Genomic DNA, 11001 nt, shown 5'->3' with positions numbered 1-11001 from the left:
GGGGGGGGGGGGGGGGGGGGGGGGGGGGGGGGGGGGGGGGGGGGGGGTTTGACTAGCTTTGCACAATAGGCCTAGACATGAATGCTCCTCGACACTCGTTTCCACACATCCCCTTCAATTTCAACCCTCTAATGGAACTAGAGATTCTCTGCACCCACTCACATTGTGCACAAAGCAAGCAAGCACACATGCACGCACTCACTCACACACACACACACACACAAAACAGGGGCACGCATGAACAGAAACAAAAAAAGTGATTACGAACATGTGCCACTAACACTCACACACAAGCATATGTGCTAACAGAGGGGGACATGTGCGCGCACACACACACACACACACACACACACACACACACGTGCAGGCAGTCTCAACAAACGCATACAAATTTTTTAAATAATAAAACACATGATCAAATACAATGTCATACAAACAGACTACTTGACACACACACACACACACACGACTGTGAATTTCATCCCTGTCAGATAAAGGAAAAGGCTGTGATGAACTGCACACATCAGGCTCAGTGTTTGTGTGTGTGCTTGCCTGTAACAGACTGCATGTGTGTTTGTATGTTTTCCTTGCATGCGTCACAGTGCCTGTCTTGTGCTTCCTACTTCAGTGTTTGTGTGGGTGGATATATTTGAAGGTTTTAAATCACGGAAGGTGCTACTTCTGTGTGTGTGTGTGTGTGTCCATTTGTCAAAGCACACTCCGTTCTCCCAATATGGCTGTCAGTGTGCGACATCAATCATAAGACAGTGTGTGTGTGTTTGTGTGTGTGTGGACGGGCAGCGCCAGACGAGGTCACTGATAAGGACTGGCCCTTCAGAGGCCTATCGCTCTCTCCTTCCTACAGGCTGAGCATAAATTACTCCCCCACCTTCAGCCACACAAACTGATGTATGGATATCGGCTTCTCACCCCTCCCTGCCTGAATGAGGGCTTCCTTTTCTTTTCTTTTTCAAAATTGCTAACTGATTCTTACAGTCTTCACTGATTTTCAAGATTTAGGGGGGCTGCTCCTATGATTTTCTGCTGATAAATGATGAAGCTGTCGCAGAAGATACTGCCACATTAATATCCACATTGTGTGACATGACCATGCGGTCAAAGCTGTACTGAGACTACATTTTCTAAAGACTTCCTTATACACATGCTCACTAGCACCATGGGAGTGTACAGAGTGAACTAAAACTGATTTGGCAACGGCAGAAAAGCTAACCCCTCGGCGTCTGCATTTTAAACAGAGCCTCAGGTGACATCACTCAAATGTCTCTCAACGCTCCCAAAGTGATGGTAGATTATCTCTACAATTCACACCTGCCAATCAGCGAGCTGCAGGTGTGCAGCGGGGGAGTGGGGTTGGGAATGCACAGCTGTGTTTGCATCAACAGAGTAACAAAGTGTGAGGAGTTATTTTGGACGTTCAGGGATCTGAAAGTAAAAGTCTTCCTTTTCTTGTTTTTTTGTATTTATGTTGTAGAAGAAGTGACTGGCAGGTGAAACACCTCTAAGGTCTTGATGACCATGAAAGCCGGGTGAATCGTCAAACAGCTGCGATGACAGACTGTGATGAAGGACTGGTAAACGTTGAAACTTCATCCAAACACCAAATGATTATAATTGAAATGATGTCTGAACCACTAATGACGGACTGAAGTAAAAACAAGCAAACAAACAACCCGCCCCCACTTCTGTATTCTAAATTAATGTTGGATGAATTCAATAAATTTGGCGCGGTGCTCTGTTCCTGATTGCGACAACAAATTGTTGTGAAATTGCTGTAGCTCTTATTTGCGGCTCTTGCTGGTTTCTCCATAGCATTTGCTATAGCAGAAACCATTTGAAAGAAAATATTTCTGATGGTCATAACATAACCCCAGTGTGTGACCAAGGAGACTCCTGTGTTTGTAGAAAACATTCAAATAGGAATTTACCGTCACCTGTACCTTTGATTACTTTGCTACTCTAACTGGTGGAAATCATTTACAGCTTCATCTTGTGAGCCAGTCATTTGCTCACTAGGGGCTTTCAGCTGGAATACTTCACATGCTGCGTACAAAATGCATACAGAAATTAGTCTCCGGCATACTGGTGCAGAGAAATACGGATCATTTACCTTTTTTCAAAGTCTACACTGGTACACGCATAACAGACCAACAGCTGTTTTTCAACTACAGCAACAGACGCCTGAAGTTCGCAGAGTTCATTTTTCTGCCGTAGCTCCATATCAAGGTTATTATAGTTTTTATATTTATTTCATTTTGACTTTTTGTTTTAAATTTCAGTTTAGTTTGAATCAGTTTTTAACGTGGGTTTGCTAGTTTAGTTTTTATTTGTTCAAAATGCTTACTTTGAGTTTAGTTTTAGTCTTTGGATGAGTCTTTTAGGATGCCAAGCTCAGCTCAGTTTTTTCACAAAACGTTACAATTCTACACAATCATTATAAATGATGCAGATTTGTGAAGAAAAACTAAATAAATAAATGTGTATATATATATTTATATTACATGCATCGAAGTGTCGCTGCATCCGGTGTTAGTGGGATTACCCCGGACAAGCTCCAGCTAAAAGGTCGCGCCTTCAACCACTGTCAACTGCTGTATCCAGGAGCACTGATGGCAGCACCGCAAATCCTGTTTACTTTTTGTTTCCACACAAGCACGGCACATTATCAGCACGAGGACATGTAGTCCGTTAAAATGTATTTTCTAAGTGTTTTTTCATTGCCTTCATGTTAAAAGTAAATTCTGCCCCGCTGCTGTCATGGTAACGTAACGTTACACCGCGTGTCACCTAACATTCGGTCGTTTCATATTTTCTGTTTATTTAACAGCCACAAATGAGCGACAAAACAGATGAATCTAACATTACAGACGATCTGTGACAGTCTGCACAGTCTGTCAATTGTTTCAGTTGTTTTCTTTGCCCCACACTGATGCAGAAATTCATTTGATTATCATACTGCATTACTAAGTATTGAAATAAATCCATGTCAGAAACAATTAAAGTTTTAAGTAGCCTAATTAATGTCTGTTATTCTTATTACTATCACAACACATCAGTGAAGAGGAAATTTGATTAATTTTAAGATATGCTGCTATTGTCATTATTCTAATGTGCTTCACCAGGATGATTGAATAAAATGTAGATTTATTGATTAGACATGTTTTTGATATTTATTTTGGATAAATTGGTATGTTAATCTAGTAATAGGCAACACACAAAATTAGTCGTTAGATTAATCGACTTGAAAATAATCGTTATCTACAGCCCTAGTTCCATCACATCAATCTCTTCTGTGGGAGATGGGAACTCCCTTTGGGGTGGACTTTGGGCTTTTTCACTTTGTAAAACCTATTACATGCACAAAAAATATATATACCTCAATAAAGGAGAGGGAAAAAGCAAAAAAAAAAAATTTAAATAGACTCCTTTCTAGTTTTATACTTGTGACTGTCGTTTTTGGAGGAGGGTTGCGACTCACCAATAAAGGAAAAAGCACTTGCGGAGATCCTTCAATTCAGTTTATTGATCGAAAGTTAACTAAATAATTTTTTTTTATATGTTAGGTGATGGGATCTTTCTAAAAAGATTAAACATAGACTCACCTGTTTGTGCATCTCGATATTGAGCCCATAGGACATCTCATAGTACTGGACAGGAAGAGACGGGAAGACAAAAAGAGGCAAAAACTAAATGTTATAACACAGGAAAATAGTATTGTAGAAAATGTTCTACATAGAAGCTCAATGCTAAGACTTCATTATACACTATTTACTACCATTTATCTCTCTCTCTCTCTCTCTTGCTCCACTAATATGTTTTATATAGAACTATAAATATGTGGCACAGTTTTGAAGATTTTCAATCATGAAGTTTATGTAATAAAAGCTGAAGACAAACAAAATTATCATTCGACACAAAGTGGAACCTCAACCCAACATGACATTTATTTAACATCTTAATGACTTCCAAGATCCCAAAATGTTACTTTCCACAAACATATACCCACTCACAAACACGCCTGCATGTACACACACAAAGAGAAGAGAAGACACACAGCTACAAATAGAGAGAGAAAGGAGACACAGTAGAGAAAGAGCCTCTGTTGTGTGAGTGTGAGTGTGTGTGTGAGTTCAGTATTAATGAGAGGGCCACCCTCTAGGCGTCAACCCTGTTAATCACCCACTCTGTCTGCAGGGGGACTGGCTCTGTCACTGGAAAACAAACACGCAGATCTCTCTCACACACACACACACACACACACACACACACACACACACACACACGCATTTCTGTAACTCATTTTCTTTCACGCATGCACCATTGTTGTTCTCTGTTCAATCTCACACTGACACTACCTTTGTATGTGAATGCATGTGCGTGCGCGCACACACACACACACACACACACACAGTTTAGTTGCTTGGGCCCACGCAGAAGCTCCCTGAAGTAATTACAGTACTGGGGAAACGGAGGTGCTGCCGCTGGCTGGGGGAGTGGGGCAACCTGATATGCTATTAGAGGAGGAGTGGGGTGGTGCTGATGGAGGGGGTCGTTGTGGGGATACAAGGCTGGGCCTGCCACTGAAGTGCAATTGAAAGTCTGCACGTATATGTGCATGGTATGCGTGTGCATGTGTCTGTCTGAGAGTGTGTGTCTGTGTGTGTGTGTGAGTGAAGGAGGAGGGATAAGCAATTTCACATTCATTGTGAAATTTTTATCGCAACATTTTGAGCTGAATCTAAAGACAGTTTCGACTGAGGAAAATCCCTTTGGAAGAAAATATAAATAACATTACGGCGTGGCGATAGCGCAATGGATAAGATAAGACACATGCCTTTGGTGTGAGAGACCTGGGTTCAATCCCCCACTGTGACCCATCCACTAATGTGTCCCTGAGCAAGACACTTAACCCCTAGTTGCTCCAGAGGTGTGCAACCTCTGACATGTATACTGTAGCAACTGTAAGTCACTTTGGATAAAAGCGTCAGCTAAATGAATAAATGTAAACATTAAAAATCGGAGCCAAGCTAAAGGAAGAGTCCATGCACATTTGATTACAATTAGAATAAAATCCGTTTTATACTGCTGCGTAAAAGTATCACATTGCCAATTAGGGCTGTTACTTAAAAATGCAAAAAATTGCAATGCACATAGCCTGATCGTAGAATAAGCTGCAGAAGTGACGTCGCTCCAGTCTTTGTCGCCTTCCCTCCCTCACTGAGTGACACCCTAACAGGTGACTTCATATTTATTGCCATGGTAACTATTGCTGCAGGCAGTTGCGTTTTTAAAAAGGCAGAAAACAGCGTCACTTCGATCCACAATTATCTGTGGTTTCAAATCCAAAATGCTTCTACACATGATTATTTGTTTAGCACAGCTCTCTTGTTTATTGCAGTTTATGTTAAAAGAACAACTGGCCAGTTCAAAAACAGGGCGTGTAATAGATCAGATTTATAGTGCAGTTTATAAGGCTGCACAATTTGGAGAAAAAGTCATATTGCAATTATTGTGGACAATATTGCAATTTGCGCTTGCGATTCAATTATAATGGAACAAACGGTACTATGAGTTCACTTGCTTAATTATCAAGGAAAATGCACAAAATACTGACTTTGAAATGTGTACTTCTCAACTTGAACAAAATTAAACAAACAATATTTATAACAATAACTAGTAAAACGTATGTAGAACAGAACAAGGGGAGTGTTTTGCTCTACGGAGGAAGAGGCTAGAAGCAGCACATATTGGCACACTGGCACCGGCTTAATGTACATCGGTCTACTGCAGAGTCCCTATCCACAACCTGGAGGAGGGACTATACATGAGTGTATTAAATAAAGAGTATAATGTTTAGTTAATAGTATACTGCTAGTTAGGGCTGACCCCAAATAGTCAAAAAGTCTATGGGCAGAGCCTGATTCGACTGTCAATCTCACAGTCGAAGCTTCGCAACAACACAAGGATCGTTCCATTTTGGCGATATGGGGAAGCTAAATGACTGATGGTCATGTCACACAATGTGGATATTAATGTGGCAATATCTTCATGAATGTAAATCCTTAGTCGGGGACAGCCCTACCACTAATATGACATAATATGAATAATATATTAAATACTACATTCATTATAATTTCATTTTAAACTACTTTCATTTTTGTGGGTTGTTTTTATTCATTAAATACTATGTAGAGCATAAGGTTCTACATTGGTCTCTAATTTGTTAATGCTAAGTACCAACTGGTCAATAATCATATTGTTCAACATTTAATAATTTGCTGTAGTGTGTTTTTTTAAATGTTCCTCCCCATGTGATTGGTCGGTTGACGAAAAGTGACTGACAAGCACGTCAGCTCTGTGAAAAGTTGAATATGTTGAACAACAAAAGGCACAGATACAGCTAACTTTAAATGGCAGCGAGTCAAACCCAAACCTTCGTTATCTTTGCCCAGTTTTCTTCCTTCTTACCGCTTTAGCTGCTGAAGGCGCCTCTCTGTCTCTGAGCAATCGGCGCACCGGCATTTCTCTCTGTGCTCCGGTGGCGAGTCTGACTATGTTTCAAACGATTAGCGGCGCGGCGGGGCGGGGAGGGAGGTTACAGTAGATTGTTGTCTTAAAAGTTACTTGCAGAATGCTCATAAATAATTTTTCTGATTGTATGTAGGCTTATCTGTTTTTAGGGGCACATGCCAGAGCCCAGTGTGGGTGGAGATAATGAGCAGACTGCAGCGCACACAGAAGAGAGCTCACACAAACCTTTTCTGTTTTATTAAATTGCACACTTTTTGCCGTTATGTAATTGCACGTGACGACACTGCGATTGCAATTAGATTAATCGTGCAACCCTTTACAAACACACCCCACTGGAATATGTAGCATGAACTATTACGCTTTTTTATTTGGACATTATATCATATATTTAATTTCCCCCTCATTTGAACGGGTGTCTGAATTTAAAATATAAAGTGACCTATACCTTATGTGGCGCCTCTCAAAAATACTACTACACTACAATACTACTACACTACATACTCAACATGATGTGCAATTGGTCTTCCTGGACTGCTTTGAGTTTTCCTGTGCCAGTAATGTTTGCTAATAGGGAAGACAACATGGAGCAGGCTGATGGAAAAAGCTAATGGCTTATAATGCATGCATGTTGAGGTGGTGCTACGACATTTGAGGGGTTAAGAACAGAACAGAAAATACAGACTGACTGACAGAGCTGAACTTCTCATTGACCTTTAATATTACTCTTTACACGTATACAGCTTTGTCTGGTTTCTGTCAATGTTTTATGTTTTGGCACACACACCTGAAAGCTAGCTAACCTAACCATAATGAAAATCTTCCTTTCCTTAAGTTACGACGATAATATCAGTTTGTTGGCTACCACACATCCTGCTGGACATTTACCCAACTATCACAGCTATTTTTCTTTGGAAATTTCTGAATATCAAAAATAATTTTCTTCGTTACATCTGTTTGCATGATTGTGCTTTTCTGTCAGGACATATGTGTCTATGTGTATGTGCGTGGCTGCCATCCAGCTGAGTGTGTGTGAGTGATTACTCACGCCTGCCTGAAATGCACAGAGAGGAAGTGTGTATGCGAGGGTGTGTATATTTGTGTGCCTGCTGGCTGGCTGATGGTGGAGGGAGCAGTGCGGTGGCACAGATTAGATGAGATTAAAGCCAGTCAGAGGATCAATTAGAGGCAAAACATCAGACGGCTACACAGCCCCGGCCAGCAACAATGAGATTAGCCCTGAGGTGGAGCAGAGAGAGGGTGAGAGGGTGTGTGTGTGTGTGTGTGTGTGTGTGTGTGTGTGTGTGACAGAGAGGCAGAGAGAGATGGGCGAAAGAGGAAATGAAGGGGGTTGGGGAGAGAGAGCAATAACACATATAGTTCCTCCAGAAACACAAAGGAAGTGAATAACCAAGGACAATTCCAATTTATTTGAACTACGGTCTTGTGGTCTTGTAGCTTTAGCTGGGGGGTATTCTCATCTTCAGCAATTCTGAATAAATTCACACATTTCAAAAATCAGTTCTTACACGTAACGTTTATTACATTATATTTTCTACCTGCTGTATTGACAGAATGAAAAACGGGTTTCACCAGCAAGTCCTCCGAATCAAACGACAAAACACATCATTTGTAACTGCGCTCCGACATTAGACATGTTTCCATCCAATTGTCATGCGAATTTTAAGCGGATTTTTGAAATGTCGCAAAAAAAAAAAAAAAAAAAGTAAATGCGAAATATGTGCGTTTCCATCAGCTGGTTTGGAGTGAATAAACCAGGCTACAGCAAGCGTAGTTCTGTCAGTAGTTGACGTTACACATGGCTGTAATAATCAAGACGTATGGGTTCCAAACCAGAAACAAAACCAGTCGCATGGAACTGAGGGTCATTGATCTTAGAAAAATGGAGACAGGTCCTCAGGAATTTGTTTTAAGTGGCCAAACTGCTACCAGCTGCTCCGCAGATTATGGGAATATCCGGCAATAAACAGCTGATCAGACGTGAGTTACAAGTTCACTACGTCAGAACTTATTCAGCAGAAGTGTTTCCATCTCCCATTTAGCGCATTAACTCTTTTTTGACAAACACAAAAACCAACTCAAGCGAGCGTAAAAACTCTTTTGCAAAATTGAGGATTTTTCAAATTTTGCCGTTTCCATCACCCTTTTCTAATGCGATACTTCAAAATGCACATTAAAAAAACGTTGATGGAAACACGGCTAATGACACACAGAAACATTCTCTGATGTGATGCCTCTGTTAACAGAATGACCGTATTTGTGAGCGCCTACCAAAACCAATACCATTATGATCAGATCTATTGTTAAGGTTTAGTCAGGTTTAAGGCTGCAGTAGCGAATTTGGTCATATTTGCTGAAAATGTCACTATATCCTGACATGAGAGATAATCTGTGAAAAAAAAAAAAATCTGGTTCCTCCTACTGCTGCTCCTAATGCCATTAGCAGGTCACCATTCGTGGATCAAAAAGACCAATCAGAGCCAGGAGCAGTCTCTAACGCAGTGTCAATCATTGCTCGTGCACACATTGTGCAGCCCCCCTCCTCGCGCATGCTCTCATTCAGTCAAGCTCAAAATACTCAGCGAGCGTCTTCAGAAGTTTTGCAAACACAGTGGCTGAGACAACCACCAGCAATGAAGGAACTGCCTATCCCTCCTTTGCAAACAACAGTGTATAGTGCAAAACACATGTATGATCACGTCCCGGCTCCACATGCAGCTGTGAGCTTATTGTGTTTGATGCCATGGCGCTCGTAAAGACGAGAAGCAAAGAGGAATGACGACAATGACGGCTCTCCCAGCAGAGACCAACTGATGCTTTAAGTACAAGTTGGTTAAGGGTAGGGAACGATTGTTGTCATGGTTAAAAGAAACCAACACTGATTGTAATTAGGAAACGGTTAACAACCAGTCTTCGCCCACCCATCCACCTCAACCTCTTCCGTCTGCAGACTTTGCCTCTATAATAACATCACCTGACTTCCTTTTTTGCTCCTGAGTCATCATTCCTAGGACGTTTAGAGGACTTTGTCACTTAAACAAGAATTAATACCTGATTTTGAATTGAGAATTGATTGATTGTGTATTGAATGGTGACGCCGAGAATACAAATTGAATTGTGAGATTCCCATCCCTATTGGTTAACGGTTTGAATATGTTTCAGCCACGCATGACTGTCTGCTCTCTGAGCTTGTGTTTCCTGCCCAGTCTGACTTGTGTTTAACAGTGTCACTACATTTCAGCAATTTTCTTGTTATGTACAATTTTGTGCGAGTACACAGGACATGGTGACCAAATCTATACAAAACGGATCCAAGTTGAAATAAATCACAATTACCTGTTAAGAGAGAAATTGTTTAAATAAGCAAGAAAAGGCACATGGGAGAACAAAGAGAAACACACTGTAAATGGAAGGTGATGGGGGAGGAAAGCAAGAGTATTAATTAACAGAGGATGAAAACAAAAAAAAAAACAACAGTAAATCATTGCATATAAACATCAACATCTGAAATACTGTGTTTGCTACAACTAAAAGGGAGTTTATGTTGGAATCAAATATTACATTAGTCAAACATATTGTGGCAAAATTACATTTAAGGATATACAAACCATAACAATACGTGCGCATGCACGCGCGCTCGCACACACACACACACACACACACACCCCTTCACTCACCATGATATAGTGGCGCTGCATCTCTGACTTCTCACTGGCCAACTTGTCACACTCAAGCTTCAAACTGGGGATAGAGGGAGAAGAGAGGGGCGCCGAATCAGACCTTGTTAGTCAGCGCGACAGTCTTCCTTCTAAAGTGCTGACACCAGGTGACTTCTACGCCCTTCATCATCATTACCTCCACTCTCACCAACGGCACTGTCATCACTTTCATCATCACTTCAACCCACATCACTGCCTCCACCTTCATCCTCATCAGCGCCACCTCCGCTGTCATCAACTCAACTACCATTACCATCTCTATCTTCACCGTTATGGCAATCGTCGTCCTCGCCTTTACTAGTCAGCGGCAGTTTTCACCGAGCTTGACAAGGTGTCGATTGACAGGGGGAGGTCAAACTCATTCTGAACGCCAGGGACGTGGTGTGCTAAAATGTCAGCTTTCTAAATCAGAGAAGAGGCAGTGAAGTAAAAAGTCTAAATATAGTGTTGGAGCATTTCCTGTGACCCAGTCCCTGTGACCATTAGCTGTAATCATGTCAGTGCTGATGTCACGCGGGGCGACAGGACAAAGGAGGACACGTCAACAAGTCACCCTGATCGCGAAATGAAAAAGACAAGGGGGGGGGAGAGACTTCCCCTCGATGCCTTTGATTGAAACAGCCAGTTACGACTTGCCATTCGTCAGGAGGCGTCATCCGATGCGAGGACTGGATAAGACTCAAGAGATCAAATAAAGATATGCACAGGCACACGG

General features: G+C 41.5%; 1 protein-coding gene across 4 annotated transcripts in view; it reads right to left on the bottom strand.

Annotated features, from left to right (window-relative positions):
- tle5 (TLE family member 5, transcriptional modulator) overlaps positions 1–11001 on the bottom strand; it is a 50185-nt gene that overhangs the window by 11640 nt on the left and 27544 nt on the right. For 3 of the 4 annotated variants that reach the window (XM_046050354.1, XM_046050352.1, XM_046050353.1), the window contains 2 exons: positions 10245–10308; positions 3621–3665 (listed from right to left, as the gene is read on the bottom strand). In XM_046050354.1, coding sequence (XP_045906310.1) covers positions 3621–3665; positions 10245–10308 — 109 coding nt within the window. The remainder of the gene's footprint in view (positions 1–3620; positions 3666–10244; positions 10309–11001) is intronic. The other variant, XM_046050355.1, reaches the window with a different exon arrangement.

The sequence above is a fragment of the Micropterus dolomieu genome, linkage group LG05 (genome assembly GCF_021292245.1).
Source record: "Micropterus dolomieu isolate WLL.071019.BEF.003 ecotype Adirondacks linkage group LG05, ASM2129224v1, whole genome shotgun sequence".
Lineage (NCBI taxonomy): Eukaryota > Metazoa > Chordata > Actinopteri > Centrarchiformes > Centrarchidae > Micropterus > Micropterus dolomieu.
Note: the sequence above shows the minus strand (reverse complement) of the source record. Positions and strands in the feature narration are given on the sequence as shown.